The sequence below is a fragment of the Zalophus californianus genome, chromosome X (genome assembly GCF_009762305.2).
Source record: "Zalophus californianus isolate mZalCal1 chromosome X, mZalCal1.pri.v2, whole genome shotgun sequence".
NCBI lineage: Eukaryota > Metazoa > Chordata > Mammalia > Carnivora > Otariidae > Zalophus > Zalophus californianus.
Window position 1 is genome coordinate 97,826,430 of NC_045612.1, and position 19,012 is coordinate 97,845,441.

Below are 19,012 nucleotides of genomic sequence, written 5' to 3' on the forward strand. Positions count from 1 at the left end.
ACCAGAGTAACACGGGTAATTCATTTCCAGTAGCCCTAGTTCAGTAATTCAAGAGTAAGTCTTCAGGAATTAAGGTGATTTTGCTGGTATTCTCTAAGAAGAATGCTCAAAGAATGCTCCAAAGAACTAAAAGAGTTCTTTCGCAGAAATATCAACATATTCAAACATTAAGTGATCATTGTGCTATCAGCGATTAGAAGGTAAGGGAGGTAAAAATAAATGTAAAGACATGTGTCAGGTGATGGTAAGAACTGTCATTTTCTTTCACTAACAACCTTACACTTCAGAATGAGGGTACAAGTTCAGGGTACAAGTTCAGTTAATATATTATAATATATAGAATTTGAGAGTAGAACCATTTCCAAATTATTTGGGCAACTAAAAATTTGCTGAGTAAATATTTTGCATGCCAAATTTCAATATTCATCTGAAGAATGAAAAATAAGGATTTAAAAAAAAATCACCATTGACATTTTCTTAATTGTTAAACTGGGGCTGTATTCCATGGATGCTGACATAATAAAGTTAAAAGGGAGCCTTCCAAAAGCCTTCCAAGTTTTTACTGGAAAAACTTGCCAGGAGAATGCTTGGATGGCTATATGAAGAACAACCCCATCCTTCAACATTTTAAATGAAATAAAACATACTCTACCTTCCTCTGGCGAAGTGCTGTAGTCAAGTGGAGCTGAAGAATCATTTGGGAGAAAGGAGGAAGGCAAGGGGATCATACCTTTTCCTTCCACAACGTAAATTAATTCTCCAATCTAAAACACAACCACACAATATTAAAAAAAAGCTCAGAAAAAATTAGGATCTTTCTGCTATAAGAAAAAATCTGTACACTATAACAACATCCATGCAGTGTGCATTGCTAAGCAACTATAAGCCCTAAGTGAGGAGTGAAAGGTAAGGCTGAAATCTAGCCCTCCCCCAGTGTGGGGGAAACTTTGTATGCAACCAGAGCTGGGAGGTGGATTAAGAAGGCCCCAGGATGGCCCTGAGGGCAGTTGATCTTTGTAGCTGTAAATATCCTTGGTAGACTGCTAACTTAAATCACATAAACAATCAAGAAAGAAAGAAATATTTTTTTTCCTTCATTCTGTAATGTATTTTTGGAGAGGAGTGACATCACTTTTGCATGACGACTGAGTCCCCAAACGTCTATATTTTAAAATGCAGATTTTCAAAATGAGCATATGAGGGTCTGCAGATCTTTTAGAATAAGTAATTAGGCAAGAAATACAAAAGACTAAACAGAGAGTGAAAATTAAAGTGGGGTCAACGCAAGGGCAGCAACATGATATGGGGAAAGATTAACAGAGGTTGAAAGGCTTGGTTTCAATTCTGGTACTGCCATTTACCAGCTACTAACCCTCAGGCAAGTTTAGTCAATCTCTGACTTTCAGTTTTGGCCTCTGTAAAACAGGATGATCAAAAAAACAAGTTCATTTTAGAAATCTAGAGATTAAATGAAAAGAAAGGGGAGAGAGGGAGTCTCAAAAGACATAAGATCCCAATGGATGAATATTTAGATCTTGATTCTGAAGGGAAGCAGAAAATGTCACCCCAGAATATGTTGCTTTGGTATACTGATAATTTTGAGTCGTAGGCACTTGAAAGACAGCAAATGCAAGGAGAGGCTTTCTTTGAACTTGCCTTATCTGCCTAAAGACAGACCCTCCAAAAGAAACTCATGTATCATAAATTCCCTCCCTGAGGATTTCATCAACCAAGGACTGACTCATCAGAAGAGACTAGAAGTTTACACTGTACACTGACAAACTTTGTCACAGAGTATTGTGTCTCCCATCTATTTTTCTAAGAATCCATTCATCTTTCCTAAAAAATAATTTACTCTCCTCTAAGTGACCAACGTCCCTTTCTCCCTTTTCCCTATTAAGATGGCATTAAAGCCTGAATTCTAAATCACTTTGAGGAGTTACTCATTGTTCCTTGGGTACCTCTCATGTATATAGGAAGTATACATGTTAATAAATGTGTTTTTTTCATGTTAATCTGTCTTTTATTACAGGAGTCTCAGCCAATAATTCAGAAGGGTAGAGGAAAAACTATTTTTCCTCCTCTACAATTCAAACAAAAACACTTAAAAGAAAATGACAGAAAAAACGTGCAATCATGAGACAATCAGGAAAATACAAACAATGCCTGGTTGTTTGATGCTATGAAAAAAAATTTACAATATTTTTAGTAATAACAGTATCATGATTATGTTAAAAAACCGAAGTCTTTTTGTTGTAGAGATGCTTACTAAATTATTTGTGGATAAAATTATGTGATGATTGGGAGCTGCTTCATTATAATGATGAAATAATTTTGGCCATGCACTGTTGAAGCTGGGAGAAGGATACAGGGGGCATATATTGCAGTTTTATTTCTAGAAATGTATTTTATATTTTTCATAATAAAGTCTTTTTTAAAAAAATGCTTACATCTTTAGAAGTAGAATGATAGTAAAGATGTGGCGAGAACTAAATGAGGTAATACATATCAGGAACCTAACCCTTTGCCTGGCACTTACCAGGCACATAAGAGATTCGTCTAAATGGAGAGGGACCATCTGTTGAGAGCAGGGCTTCCCATTCGTGACATATAAATCACCTAAAGATATTGTGAAAAATGCAGGTCTGACTCAAGAAATCTGGAGTAGGACCAAGACTTGAAAGGATCAATGAAAATGAGCATTGGCAAATTTAGAGCTAAGCCATACAATGGAGAATCTTCTGCCAGAATGACCTTGTGACAGGCATGCATCTCACTTACTAGGAAAGCAAAAGGAAACAAACTTAGCTTCCAAGTTGGGACTACTAGTTTGAACTGTCCCACCATCTTAGAACAATATTAACTATATGTTTGAGAGACTATTCCAGAGGCAGCACACATAAATGATATAAAAGGAAACTGCATAATAAAAATACATATACCATGATATTGTAGATATCCTAGGTAACATGTGAAATGGCAAAAACTGAAAATTAATCTGGAAACAATATAAGAATAATCAATTTCTGATCATGAGGTCAATTTATTTATAGTTTCACTATCCCTCCCTGATTGAGATTTGTTTACAATAAAATTAACTGTCATCTACTCTCATATGATAATGTTCCATAGAATTTTATTAATTATGACTCACAATTATCTTCAGTTCATGCTGAAAAAAGAAATATGGAAAACTTTGAATGTTTTGAATTGTTTAGCATTTAATTCCATGCACTCTGGTAATAAACAGTATATTATAGAAAACTTTCATACAGTAATTTTTCTGAAGCAACCTGGTACTTTGCAAACATAAATCCAAGCTACCCATCTGAAATGGGTTTTCTGTGTGTACATGGTTTACTACAAATACAGCTAAGTGATTAATACTAATGACATGAAATTTTCAATGATAATCGAAGTACAAAGACTCAACAGAGACCAGAGAAAACAATATATTAAGTTTTACTTTTACCTTTTTCTCATTTTAATTTTTATCTAAAAAAACAGTCATTTAACCCAAAATATAATATTCATAAGAAATTAGACTCAGTGAGTATAGGGTTACCAAAGTACATATTTTCTTAAATGTATGCCTGATCTATAGCTTGTCTTCTCAATGAAAATGAATACCAACTCATGGAAGTTGATACAAAAGGAGCAAACTGCTATTTGCTAGAATATTTCCCTTAAATATACATTATAAAAAGCCTCCTAACCATGGATTAGCCAACTAAAATATCAGTAACTAAAACTCCATTCAACTCCATTTAATTCCACATCTTACACAGATGACATATTATCGTTTCCCAAAAAATTATTTTGTCTAACTTGTTCACTTTCAGTGTTCTTTTTTTATTAAAAAAAATATATAATTGAAAAAAATGCCTGTCAGAAAATTGTTCAGGAAAATCAACTGTGGTATCATCTAATTATTTCCCTCTACTTTTCTTGCAATAAAATCAGACCAGGAAAGGAATACAAATGCAGTAAAGAACTCCCTTAAAGCAGAGAAGTCCTTTACATTCCAAGTCTGGAGGCCGTGACAAGGGAAATGAGATTATCTGACACATAACAGACACTTGTCAATGTGAGCTATTCTAACAGTCTATTAAATTTCCTTTCTGCCCTTAATTTCATATTCTACAGTCAGGATGTTTACTTGGATTTTTATTGTATTTTCCAGAAAGATGCCAAAGCCCATAGCCCATTGTCCATTGCAAGAAACCCTCACAAAAGATATTTTGTTCTTCCTGTGTATCTAGTTAAATGTAGTCCTCAAATAACACAGTCGAAAGCAAATTTACAAGACCAGCTGTTAATGACCCAGAAATAAGGAACACAATGAATCGGCAGAAAAGTTTTAATCCCCAGCTCTGCTACTAATGAGCTGGGTAACCTTGGACATGTCATGGATGACCTCCAGACATAAACAACCTTAATCTTAAAAAAAAAAAAAAAAAAAAAGGATTTTAGAAAATCCCCATGTTGTTTCATAGGTCTTAAAATTCTACTTATTCTCTAATCTTGGGCCTAGATTTTGTTATGTTTTGTAATTTATTTGTTTGAACTGGCTGAACAATATTATATTACTTTGATGGCTAAACAGGTATGTGAGAGCTAAGCTAAAATTCTAAAATGTTAAATTCCATACACTAGAGAGAGATCATTAATCACTGTAGGTGGCTATTTGGCATTGCCATAATTATAATGTGAAACTGACCAGTGAGAATAATCACTGTTCTTTTAAAATATGATCTTTCATAGAATGAGTGTTCTAGGAGACTCGGTAAGGGTGAAAAGAAAATGTATAAAGAGATTTGTATGCTTGCACTAAAAAGTTCAACTTTCTTAACACAGTCTTTTTTTTTTTAAGATTTATTTTAGAGAGAGAGAGAGCAGGGGGAGGGGCAGAGAGAGAGAGAGAGAATCCTAAAGCAGACTCCCTGCTGAGCAGGGAGCTGGATGCCAGGGCTTGATCCCAGGACCCTGAGATCATTACCTGAGCAGAAATCAAGAGTCGGCTGCTTAACTGAGTGAGCCACCCAGGTGCCCCTAACACAATCTTAATTGCATTCCACAGACATTTTGAGAAAGCAACATATATTTAAATACCATAAAACATTAATTACTTAATAAAAAATATATGGCATATTGTAGGAAAACATCTCGTCAAATAACAGAAAGCTTGGCCTAGAATTTAGAAGTTACTGTGGCAATGATATTGACAATCTCTCTTTGTTTTTATCACTGTATTTCTCAGAAGTTTCTATTCAATTTTTTGCCATCAATTTGCTCTGCACATAAATGAAAATTTGCTTCAAGTGTGAACATCACGCAAACTGTCATTAAGATTGATCTTTACATCAATATTCATTTTTGTGGTTCTCTCTTGTCCCCTTGCTCCTTCCCCCAAATCCAACATCATCTCCTCTTCTTGCACCACTACTTCTCACATGCTTCTCTGTCTTTACCGCTGGTATGCAAAAAGCAGAAGGCAGTAGAGAATGGAGATGTATGGAGTAGTATAATAGATTGCAAGAGTCTCTGAGCCAGTCTCTTGGTCTCCAGCTTCCTTCCCCAACTCTTAATCTATTCTCTGTTTTGGCTCCAGAGATGCTTTCTAAAACAAAGATGAAATCAGGTCATGCTTATACTCAATATCTTCCTGCTTTAAATAACAATAATTACCCTAATATAATAAAGTTATTCAACATAAAAATTTCACTGCCCTCCTCATTATCAGTCTGCCTTATCCATCCAATCAATTTTCTGTCACTTCCAACAAGCTTCTCTCAGAACTGGCAATTCAAGTGTCAGTGAAATTTCATGCTTAGCTGCTTGTCTCATGTTCTCAGAATCTTCTTGAGCACACTTCTCCCCTACCCAAACTCTGCTTTACTGGCAAATTTCCACTCACCCTCTTAACCGAACTCCTTTATGAGTCAATTGTCCCTACCTCTGCTATGATATAGATATGCATTTTCCCTTTATTCTAGACATGGCCACAATCTGGCTGACTGTGTTATAGAATTAATGGACATGTTTCAGGATATCGTGCACATAAGGAAAGATTATGTCTTGCAAGGGGCATCTTGTTGAGGGCATGGTTGTCCCAGCACAATGTGGCATCCACTGAAGGCAGGAATGCATTTTTATAATTCTTAGGAATGTGCCATACATTCAGCAAGCTTTCTTCATCCACCTGTAAGGAGTACCAGCTTCAAATAAGTACAACTTTCTGTGTGAGCTGGGCCAGCCTGATGCAAGCATGTCTTCTCCACAGAATATGAATCCCCTTAGAACAGACTTCATGTCCTTTCTCTGTGTTCACTCTCTATATACCTACGGAACTGGCTTTATACTGTTGGTGAATCAAACTGTGCTGGGAGAAGTGAACACAATAATAAAATGAAATTATTGAGAATATAGCTTGAGGGTGTTAAGTTTTAAAACTTACAAGACTCATTCTCCATATTCTACAGTTTCCTTCAAGAATGAGAGAGTTCCAGACTAGCAACTAGCAGATACATCAGTTGTGGACATCAAATGCACAGCTTAGGGGCACCTGGGTGGCTCAGTTGGTTAAGCGTCTGCCTTTGGCTCGGGTCATGATCTCAGGGTCCTGGGATCAAGCCCCGCATCGGGCTCCCTGCTCCGCGGGAAGACTTCTTCTCCCTCTCCCACACCCCCTGCTTGTGTTCCCTCTCTTGCTGTGTCTCTCTCTGTCAAATAAATAAAATCTTTAAAAAAAAAAAATTTCAAATGCACAGCTTAGTGATTATAGTCAACAATACTATGTTATAGACTTTGAAGTTGCTAAGGGACTAGATCTTAATTGTTCTCAACACAACAAAGAAATGATAATTGTGTGATGTGACAAAGGTGTTAGCTAACACTACTGGAGTAACCACATTGCAATGCATAAATGTATCAAACCAACATGCTACCTAAAAATTTATACAATGCTATCTGTCAGTTATATCTTAATTAAAAACAAAGGTTCATAAAATTGACATGGATTTGGGAAAATAGGAACTACTGTTCCCTTGTATTCCATATGTCATTTGAAAGGGTATCCCCTGGAGCTAAAATACTGGTATCCCAGAGGCATGTGGAATCTTTACAGACTAACTGTTAGGATCATTGATAAGAAACCCAGAGGGCCCCCCCCCCCAAGAATAAATAACTACCATTGGGTACAAAATTCTCTTTAACAGATTTTCTTCTAATGTTTTTTTCTTGAAAAAGGCTGCAGTGCTTATGGCAGGATGATGATGGTTTCACAGAAAGGAGAGTGGGTGAAAGGGGAGAAGGCCCTGCAGCAGGGAGGGGGCTCAAACTATGTGTAACGTTGTGAACATTTACCACATTGATCTAGAGTTTTTTAAAGTTCACTTAACCTGCTCCCATATTGTACGCAGGCATCTTAAGATTAATAAATGTTTCAAAGTGTTTATGCGCCAAATGGGGTTTCATCTTCTGTTTCCCTGGGAACAACTCAGGGGTACCGGAAGGTGTGTACTTACCAAAACAACAGCAACAACAAAATATGCAGTGTAACAAACTGAATGAAAAATCAAAAGGTGAGTGAAATGTGGCTTGCCATTAAAAATCATGGAAAAGAAAAGAAACCACCCTCAAATGATACTCAGTCCCTCCAGTTATAAAAATAACTTTCATAAAACTGAAATTGCTTTGCCTAAATGTAAAGATTTTAGAATAGCATACTTTAATCTTTTACCTTCATGTTCAATAAAATTAAACAAAAACCAGTAATTATTAAAGTCTACATGTTAACTATGATTGAAAAAAGTTGCACTTTGATTATAGAATATTCAAAAATATACATAATAGAGACTGCCAACTTAATCTCTGCATCAGCACAGACAGAAAGACACAAGAGGCTGAGGGAGAATGAAATGACGGACAGGGCAAAAAGTCAGATGAGTGGTCCCACTTATTCATGCAAATGTAAGGGAGACAGACAGACTGAGACACAATATATTAACAACTGGTAGCATGGAGCCTTAGACTAACTTGTTGGAGACCACAAATCCATAAGAAGGCCTTGCCTGCTCTTCTACCTGGGAGTGGGCGCCCTTGTTCTGCCAACTTTTTATTTGACTTGGCAAGGCTGAAATTCACTTTGGTGTATAGGGCCCCATTGGGGGAACTGGGCCAATTCCCATCAGTTGCTCGGGGATGCTGACTCCCATCCTGGCTTCCTCGAGTCAACAATACCTGGACTTTGGTTTTTATTTGTTCTAAGTTCTGTAGACAGAAAAGAACAATGAAGGACTGCAAGATAACGAAGTCTAGCCTGGTTCCATGAGCCTTCTTATGGCTCATGGGTTGGTAAAAGAGGACGGGTTAGGCCACAGCAAATGGTTGCAACTGGATGGAACCCAGTCTTAACGCAGGGCCCATGTCAAGGATCCCTGCCTGATGCCCTTGCCTCTCTTGCACGGATGATCCCAGAAGTGATGGGTGGTTTCCTATTTGGGAGCCGAGGACTACACAAAGCAGAGGGTCACACAGGCACGAAAGTATTATCTTTACTTACACAGCCCCTGGGGTTGTGTCAATACATCACTTTGTACTTTGCAGTGTGTGGGGGTCTGTCAAGCTCTCCTCTCAGAGAGGGCTGTTCTTCAGGGACCTGGTCATGTTTCTACTCCAGGTTTCCCCATTCAATCTGCCCCATCCACACATGAGCAAAAAGGCTGTTGGACTTCTTGCATTTGACAGTATGAATTTTTAGGGATTTTGGAGGTTTTCCCCTAAGCTAAGACTTTCTATGAACATTGATGGAAGTTTTGTAAACTGTTTGTGCTTTCAAGCAGCTATTACATAATTCATCTCATTTTTTTTTTTATTTGAAAGTTCAAATGGAACAGCTAGAATGAAACAAATGGCCTTTCCCTGATAGCAGTGTTAGTAGAAATGTTTCTGTTTTACACATGGAAAGCTATCAAATTGAGGCCTAATTACTTTACAGTTTTCAACAGGTGGCTCTTAATGGCAAAGCAGTTATCATACATTTAATAAGAACAGGAGCTAACTAGGTGGACTTGGATGTTTGATTATCTATTTAAGCGTGTAATTGCATTTTTCAATATAATTAGCAATAAATTGAATGTGTAAATTAATAGATGTGTTTGCCCACATAAGTAATTGTAACTCAGTGCAATACTTTAGATTAAGGGCATTATTTCTTAGTTGATAGCAATATAATTTCATGATTACTGTTTTTCTTAAGATTTTTTTCTGACAGCAACAAAATATATGTAATCAAAAGACATGTTTTAATAAGCTGAGATTCCAAGTTAAGTATAATTATATTTTGATTAATTTAGACAAAATTTATGGAAGTAAATATTAATATTCCAATAGTTGAATTCAAATAATAAAGTCAGCCTCCATACTATGCTACTGAGAATTAACCCTAGCATTTTCTAGAGCTATATTATAAATTAATATAAAAAAGGAACTGAAGTATTTGATTAAACTACTACTAGTCACACTATCATTACTATTTTTCAGAAATTTTCATATACAGGAATTCAGTAAAATCCTGGGCTCTCTTAGGGGAAATAAAAAACAGCATTTTTTCCCTCCTAAATGGCAATTTTAAGTAAACTATTCTTTACATATTTAATTGACTATATTATTTTTCATGTATAAATGATCCTATAGACACCAGGTCAATACAATACCTCTTTCCAATTACCATTATTTCATTGCGTATTCATTTAACACAGCACATAATTGATACAGAATCGATATCTTTGGGGATATCTTCTGGGTGTTTTAAAGTCCCTCCTCAGGTCAACACAGGACAGTTTCTTTCTGGAAGGGGATAATACCATAAAACTTTTCCTCTAAAGCCTGTCTCTCTGCCTCTCTCCCTCCCTCTCTGTTCTTCCATCCCTCCTTTCCTTCTCTCTCTCTCCTTTGCTGACTTTATTTATTTATTTATTTTTGTTTAAAGATTTTATTTACTTATTTGAGAGAGAGAGGGAGCACAAGCTGGGGGAGAGGCAGAGGGAGAGGGAGAAGCAGGCTCCCCGCTGAGCAGGGAGCCTGATGTGGGGCTCGATCCCAGGACCCTGAGATTATGACCTGAGCCGAAGGCAGACGCTTAACTGATTGAGCTACCCAGGCACCCCCTGAGCCACCTAGGCACCCCATTTTCTGGCTTTAAAGAAGTAAGCTATATGGATGCCAGAGCCACTAGAAAATTAACTCTGCCAACAACTGAGAGAGCTGAGAAGCAGCTCCTTCCTCAGTGGAGCCTCTGAGGAGGATCCAGCACAGGCAGGTCCCTTGACTGAAGACTTAATAGACCTTAAACAGAGGACCCACCTAGGTCATGCCCAGACCTCTGATCCACGGAAAATGGCATGACATAATAAATGAGTATTGTTTGAAGCCCCTCAGTGTTTGGTAATTTGTTATGCAGCTACATAAAGTGAACACAGATCGAGCTGCAGCAAGGTTAGGCATGCCACTGATCTCTCCCGTGGGACTTCCTAAGGCAGCCATTATGAAGTTTACCCACAACTAGTGTAACCCTGCTTATTTGTGAGGATAAGCTCTTTGTTTAGCAACCAGAAGGCTGCAATTGCTGTCTACATTACTAGAGTCTGCAGCTGCCTTCAAGCCCCCTGTACTGGTTATTCCATTCAAGTGCCAGCCCATGATGAAGACACGTGCCACCATTCTGTTCTCACCTCTTTGCTGCTAAGGATGATGACACAGTAGCGCGTGTGCATGTCAAAGGGAAGAAACAAGAGCTCCAGGCTTGAAGTCCCTTTTACTTCCAGGTGAAGAGTATGTGTGGAGCAGAAGAACTCTCTGATGAAATTGGACTTAATTGCTACCAAAACATGAAGCAGAGCTTGTTTACATATCATTTCATAAGTGCTGTTCAAATAAAGCAGCTGTTTCAATTAGTGCTTCAAGTTTTGAAATAAATAAAAAAATGTTTAAAGCATTAGCACACCAAATTAGATGACACGTGCTTTTGTTAATAAAAGTTAACATTAACCCCATCTCAAGCCTGATATCACAAAAATGTGTAATTATGACCCTCTATTAAAGATTCCTTGAAAAGGGAACTTCACTAGTATTTAAAATTAGCCTCGATATACATATATAAATAGCAAAGTGGTCATCTAAGCATTTTCAACTTTTTTGGTCAACTATATTAATACTTTGCATAACAGGGTGTAACAGAAAACTTGAACTGGAAATAGAGGAATGTTTTACTTATATATACATATATATATATATATATACATATACATATATGTTTCTATCATTTCTGTTGGTTTTAAAATGTGTCTACAACTTCTTCAACACTGCCTTGAATGTGGTGATATGGTGGGGCAGTCTTAGTGACTTGATCCCAATGAATAGTATGCTAGAAAGCAGCAGTGTGACTTCTGACATTAGAGCAAACAATGTAATACAGTTTCTTCCTAATCATCCCTTTCTTGGCTCACTTGCTTTTAGAACCGAGTTGTCATCCTGTGAAGAAGCCTAGGCCACATGAAAAGCCACATGTAAGTGTCTAGGCCAACAGCCCCACCTGAAGTCCTAGCCAAAAGGTATTATCCATCAGATATGCGAGTCAGGAAGTCTTTGGGATGACTCCAGCCCCAGCCTCCATCTGACTGCAACTACATGAGGACGCTGAGCAAAAAGCATCTAGCTGAGGCCAGTCACTCCAGAAGTGTGGGAGATAATAATGCTAATACATTTTTATTGTTTAATGCCACTACATTTAGGGTGGTTTGTTCTGTAGCTAGAGATAACCAGAACATTCCTGTATCCATTTTCCTATCCACGTTCTATTCATATTTTCTAAATCTACAGTTATTTCATAAAACAAAGTAAATCTGTGTTCTCTGTGTAATTTTAAACATGGTGATACCTGTCACCTAAATAGGTTTAAACAGTTTAGAATAAGCCAAAAGAAACATAAAAGCCATTTATTTAAATACATTCATTGTATGGGTAAGGCAATTGGGACTCGAAGTAAAGAGAAAGATATAGAGTCCTCAAAGGGTCCCACTCTGCCAGCAATCCCCAGGGCTTGGCATTCTGTCTACTGTCATAACCATCTTTTGTTGAGTATTTCATTTACTGGTATGCTATCCACATTTTAAAAGTCAGACATGAAGACAAATGAAAGTTGTTTTTTTTTTAAGATTTTATTTATTTATTTGAGAGAGAGAATGAGAGAGAGAGAGGACATGAGAGGGGGGAGGGTCAGAGGGAGAAGCAGACTCCCTGCCGAGCAGGGAGCCCAATGTGGGACTCGATCCCGGGACTCCAGGATCATGACCTGAGCCAAAGGCAGTCGCTTAACCAACTGAGCCACCCAGGTGCCCGACAAATGAGTTTTTATCTGAGGTACTCACAGGTTCTTAAGGCATTTGGGGAATGGCAACAACGCTCCACATTATCACTTTCAGGGCTATTCCCAGCATCACTGTCATAAGTAAATAGGAGAACAACATCAAAAACACAAATGAAACTCAAAAACAATTCTCTATCTTCATTAAATCTTATAGATCCTTAAAAATTATGGCTACCTACATGATATGCAAAGACCACAGATGTATTTCATATATCACCTTTATGTTTACATTGTTTCAGAAATTTTAAAAAATGCAAAAAGCAAACTAACAATCATCTATATTTCCACCACTGTTTTATACAATTAAGTAAAAACAATTCCTTTTTACTTATGAATACTATGGAGAAATAAATATTTGGAAATAAAAAAACCCAAATCCTGAGGCCCAAAAGTAGTGGTCTCAACTTAGGACTATATAGGTATTCTCTCCAAAAGTGGTTCTAGAACGTGATTTCTTGAAAGAGTCTCTTCTTTGAGCTTATTGTTTCTGCATTTGCTTCTTTCTCATAAAGAGAGGAGATACGGGCAGCTGTTTAAGCTCTGGTTGCATTTCTGAAAATTAATTAGCAGACCACAGCCTGAAACAACTGCCTCCCTTGAAAGGTTCCATATCTTCCAGAACCCATCAATTTTCCCCCCCAAATGGCTCAATATTCATGATTACTTTGCTCAACAAGCTGGCAATTAGCACCTGGGCTCTCAGATATTGTTTCCCTGATTTTTTTTTCTGAAAATACAAAAACTCCATATTTTCTCACCTTGTCATATGCTTTTGCCTGAATTTGTTTTTTATTTATTTGAGAGAATGAGCAGTGGGGGGGGGGGGCAGAGGGAGAGAGAGAGAGAGAGAGGCAGACTCTCTGCTAAGCAGGAAGCCCGACAGGGGCAGGGGTGGGGTGGGGGTTGGGAGGTTTGATCCCAGGACCCTGTGATCATGACCTGAGGCAAAGGCAGAGGCTTAACCAACTGAGCCACCCAGGCGCCCCTTGCTTTTGTCTGAATTTGATGCTGTAAAAATATATGGACTATTTCCAAGTAAAATTCTAGCCATATTGATTCTTTTTCTCTACTGCCTTTTCTTTCTTTTTTTTTTTTTTAAGATTTTATTTATTTATTTGACAGAGAGAGACACAACGAGAAAGGGAACACAAGCAGGGGGAAGTGGGAGAGGGAGAAGCAGGCTTCCCGTGGAGCAGGGAGCCCAAAGTGGGGCTAAATCCCAGGACCCTGGGATCATGACCTGAGCCAAAGGCAGACGCTTAACGACTGAGCCACCCAGGCGCCCCTCCACTGCCTTTTCTTGATACAACGTTCTTAATAAGGTTTACCGCATCTTATAATTATTCTCTGCTTTACTTCAATTCACAGACATTCTGATTAGCCGTTTTAGTATTTTATGTAATTTGAACATTTGACAGACACTTTAAGGCTATCAGAGACATACTAGATATTTTAGTATGGGGGAGACCATACAGAGAGTGGAAAAAACAACAAAGAATGCTTATTTCTCAAAGCATGGTTCCACTGCCATATCTGTAATGGAGCTCTGGGGAGAATGCCTGATTAAAATCCTCAGATAATTTCAGAACTTCATTTTGCTCAATACTCGCAATCTCCAGCCCTTCAGCCATTTTTTTTCATAATGAATAGAAAAGCAGAGCAATTTGGGCTTCATCTCCTTTTTCTTTTCTTTACATATTTTCTTGAAGAATAGCTAATGAAAGTGCCTTTTGAATAAATCAGAGTTGCCGTTTCCTCAAAGGAGACTCACAAACCCACAAAAATTGAGTTACCTGTACTATTTATGGTAAAGATGTATAGAAAAAAATTGCAGACTTAGAAATGTTATTACCTTGCCCATATAACTGGTGATTATCATGATTAATTCAGAGACATCAGAAAATAATTTAATTAAATAATTTGGTTCAGGTAAATTCTATTTTCCCTGATCAATGTTCTTGAGTCTAGAAATTCAGTGCTAAACCCAACTTGTTTATAAAACCAGTATCTTGCAGATCCAAAGACAGAACAGAAAACCCACTCTACCTTTTGGTTACTCCCTGCACCTCAAGTCTATATCATTTTCCTAAATGCTCACCAATCATTGTGGAAGCTATGGCAGAGGGAGCATTTTTAAACCCTTGGTCTTAAAGAAGAAATAGCATCAAAAGAGGCTAAAATTACACAAAATACTGTTGATCCACCAAGGGAATATCTTTTACTAATTTAGTAGTGGGCTAAAGTCAGGGAGTGAAACCTACCTATGAGGTGTGAAGGGATGACATTTCTGTTTTTCTCTGCAGGAGTGATAGGAAGCTCTTTTCAAACTAAAATGACCAAAATGACATTGAACTGGTTCTATTCAGAGCTTGAATAAATCAGCCCCGAGAATGACTTCCTACTCAAACCTTTTCCAGTAGAGAGGGGAGATCTTTATTATAAGCCTTCACTGAAGCTACTCTTGGGCAAGCATTCACAGCCGTGTCCAAATCAAAGAGTGAATTTTCTGGTTCAAGACCAGTTTTCATGCATCACAGGAAGGAATATAAGTGGATCAATTTTGAGATTCCCTCCAACCTCCATGTGTCCAGGATTTCTTCAAAAAAGGACCTAGTGGCCCTCTGGAGGGCAGTAAAAATGGGATTTTGCCATTTTTTGTACCTCTTTGGCTCCTGAGCAATTGAGAGGTCTGTAAAACAAGGTGTGCCAACCTGGAGAGCTAGGACAGAGTGGATCTGTGAATTCAAATGGGGAAAAAGTCCATCTTGACTCCCACTAACTCTTAATAGCAATTTAAACCAAACCACAGTAGCATTAGCTTAATATGACTTGGTCACCAAATAATCATGGGTATGTTTATATCACATTTCAATTCTTGTACATATCTTAAGCTATTATTGACATTCATAATTACTTTTAAAGTATGGTAGTTATTATGTCCACCAGTAGCTTTTATTGTGTATTCTGTTAATGAAGAAGTATGTCTTTTAACATACTACGATTTCAAAAAATTTTTATTATCTGCTGGAGTATGAGTTTCCTCTGTGCTGTAGACTGAATTGTGTCACCGTTAAAATAATATGTTAAAGCCCCAATTCTCCAAATGACTATATTTGGAGACAGGCCCGATAAGAAGGTAATTAAGGCTAAATGAGGTCATAAGGGTGGGGTCCTGATACAACAGAATTAGTGTTCTAATGAGAAAAGTCAACAGGAAGCTCACTCTATGTATGCACAATGAGGTCATGTCAGCCCATAGCAAGAAGGCTGCCACCTACAAGTCAAGAGAAGAGGCTTCCGAGTGAAAACTATCTTGCCTGCACCTTGACCTTGGACTTCCAACCTCCAGAGCCAGGGGAAATAAATTTCTGTTGTTTAGGCCACTCTTTCGATGTTATTTTGTTATTACAGCCTGGGAAGATAAAGACACCCTGTAACCCTTTCATCTTATTTTAAGTATTTATAAAACATTATTCTGTGAAGTAGAACAGGCTTCCTCAGACTGGCAAAGGCTGTGATGACATTAAAAACACACATGAAGCTCCCATGTAGAGCAGAGGATCATGGCAGACTGTGACTCTTAGTACATACATCTGGCTTCTGATTCGCTCTGTGTTCCTTGGAGATCTGCCTAATTCTAAGTGCCACCAATTATTCAGGGTAGTAAAAGTGAAATATCTTAGAATCATGGCCATACAGAATCCAGCTTTTCTGGGTTGTTAGCAAGAATCAAGACTCAGAAAAATATCTCTACCAGGGCCTTCTTTCATTTGGGTGGTTACTCTGGGCCAAGCTACTCTGGGAGATAAGGATAACTGACAAAGCCCCTAAGCTCACAGGGTATAGTCTGTCATACAAAGTAAGTCTATAAGAAATAATGACAAAGCAGAAGGATAAACACTTCAACACCTTTTCAACTTTCATTCACATTCTTCCATAATCCATATGCATAAGCATATGTCTTGTATTTCCCCTTGCCTGTCCCCTCCTCCACTGCTTCAGCAATTCCTTCTTCCCAAGTTCCTTTTATACTTATAAGAAAGTTCTCCCCTGCTCTAGATTCAGGCCATCAAAATCTTACATTTCTGATCTCAATTTGTATATGATAAAGAACAGCAGAGTATAGCATATGTGTGAGAAGAAAGTGCTTAGTACCTCATTATTCTCTTTAAATGTCTTCTCTTTCTAGGTCTGCATTTTTTTTCCTACCCGTCTTTACCATAAAAAGTGTAGGTAACTCAATATTTCTGGGTTTGAGGGTCTCTTTGAGAATAAGGCAACTGTGATTTATTCAAAAGGTACTTTCATTAGCTATTCTCCAAGAAAATACATAAAGAAAAGAGAAAGGAGAAGCCCAGGAAGATCTCTATATCTAGATAGTGACATTCCTTGTCAGTGAGCTCACAGAACTTTTTTTTTTTTTTTTGGTACAACATACATTACTGAATGCATTCTGCTCTGTACAATTGCCTCCACTTGTGTAGATTTTCTTTTTCTTCTCTACTTGATGGTTGGCTCCTTGAGAACCAGATCTATGACTTAATTATTTGATATTTCTATGGTACTAAGAACACTGCCTGAGGGGCCACTTAGTAAGAATTTATTAAATGATAAATAATTCAATGTTGCTGAAAAAACAGCAAGTCATATTACTGTAGGAAATTATTTACATAGTGTTCATTTCTGAGCACTGCTGACCCACCATTTAATTTTAAAGTGTGGCTAAAATCGGTGTCCTGTCCTGATCCTTTCTGGTAATCCTTTGGATTTAATTAGAATAAAAAGTTCTTAACTGCTCTTGCTTATGCTCATGGATCATTTTCCCGTAAAGTAAAATGTGTGATGAATATAAAGTTTTATCACCCATGTGGTTTCAAGTGTGCTGTTTTATATGTGTCTGTTGCTTAAGAAGAGCAGTTTATAGAGGCATTTAAAAAAATTTTAATAGGAAACTTTACCTTTTTTTATGCCACCTGAAAGGTAATTTCAGCAGTTTACTGCTCATTTGAGAAGAGAATGTTATTTGGGGAGATACTGACTGAAGTGATCTGAGGAGGAGTATCAGTTAGCATATGCTAGGTCATGCTGCAGTAACACCCCATATCTCAGTGGATTAGCACAACAGTCTACTTCATGCTCATGTTCCATGTCCACCCTAGGTGGAGAGGATGCACTCAAAGATCCTTGGTGAAGGGAACTCCATTTCTATATATACTTCCTTAGTAATTGTATGAGGGAAAGGGAACGAGAAAAATTGTTCACTGGATCTTAAAGCTAGCCCTTGGAGAAAACATTTAGCACTTTTCCTCATATGCCATTGGCCAATTAAGTTATATGTTCACACATAACTTCAACTGGGGAAGTACAACATTACCACATGCCTAAAAAGAATAAAACAGGGATATTTGTTAAGAGCTCTAAAAAGAGATTGATAGTTTATGGAGTCATTTTTTTTAACCTTTTCTTGTTCTCTTATGTTATCTTGCTGATTAGACCTAGAGACCAGAATGGGTGTTATTGAGACAGTGTAATGCTTATTGTATGGCATATTACATACAAAAGTTATTAATCATAGAGGTACTACACCAGACTTCCATTTTGGTCATGATTAAAAATGCATGTTCTTAATTTATTTGTATCTGGAAATCTATACGAGACAAACATTAAGAGCAGCTTTAAGAAAAATGGTGTGTAACATTACTAAGTATTATTTTATTAAGACATACTTAAAGATCAAAAGGCCTCACCATGCCAATGAAGCCAGACTGATGAAATACTAGATAACTTTGTGCTAGTCGAAATAAAACTTTCCTTTGTGGCCCCTCAGGGGGGAACCTGTTGATTGCCTATCCCAGTATCCATGGGCCCTTCCCTCCTCACTGACAAAACCCTCATTTTATCGTGACGTGTATGTGGAGAAGGGTGGTTTCCCAGTCATCCTTCCAGCTAGATTTGGCCCAATGGCTATAAGCAGAAGTGCTGTGTGCTATTTCTGGGAAGTTGCCCTAACAGAGAAAGAAAGGGCACACTCTTACTGTGCTTCCTCCTTTCTGCTGCCTATAAAGTGGATTTGATTGTTGGACTTCTAGATACTTTAGTTGATCCTTGAGAAAGTGAATAAAGATTTACCTGCTACATGAACTGGTGCCTGGACGTGTTACACAACAAGCAGTCAGGACTCCCAAAAAGAGCCATAGTAAGTGTTCTTAAGAACTGTCAGAAAAACAGCCTTTGGGGTAAACTTAAGACTGTTCTATTTCAACCCAACATATGAATTTGGGGCTCAGCATTCAGCCCAGAACAGTGCTGACGTGATAAACCAGGGACCATCTCTTTTCCTTGAGAAACTGTAGCCTTTGCCTTTTTAAGTTCCACTCTCACCTTTGATCTGATAGACAGTCTTCAGAGAGGGGCAAAGGAGTAAATCCTCAATCCTTTAAACAAACGGCTCTGAATCATTCTTGGAGAGTTAATCTATAGAAGCCTAACTACTCTATGTTGGATCCTGTTCTCCCTGACCAATACTCAATATCACTATATCTTTGTTACTTTTATCAAAGGAGGCCTTCAGCAAGGAACCAAGAC

General features: G+C 37.7%; 1 protein-coding gene across 1 annotated transcript in view; it reads right to left on the minus strand.

Moving 5' to 3' along the window:
* CFAP47 (cilia and flagella associated protein 47) overlaps positions 1 to 19,012 on the minus strand; it is a 525,897-nt gene that overhangs the window by 226,640 nt on the left and 280,245 nt on the right. The window contains exons 41-43 of the mRNA XM_027608633.2: positions 12,429 to 12,499; positions 10,734 to 10,879; positions 653 to 764 (exon numbers count right to left, since the gene is read on the minus strand). Coding sequence (XP_027464434.2) covers positions 653 to 764; positions 10,734 to 10,879; positions 12,429 to 12,499 — 329 coding nt within the window. The remainder of the gene's footprint in view (positions 1 to 652; positions 765 to 10,733; positions 10,880 to 12,428; positions 12,500 to 19,012) is intronic.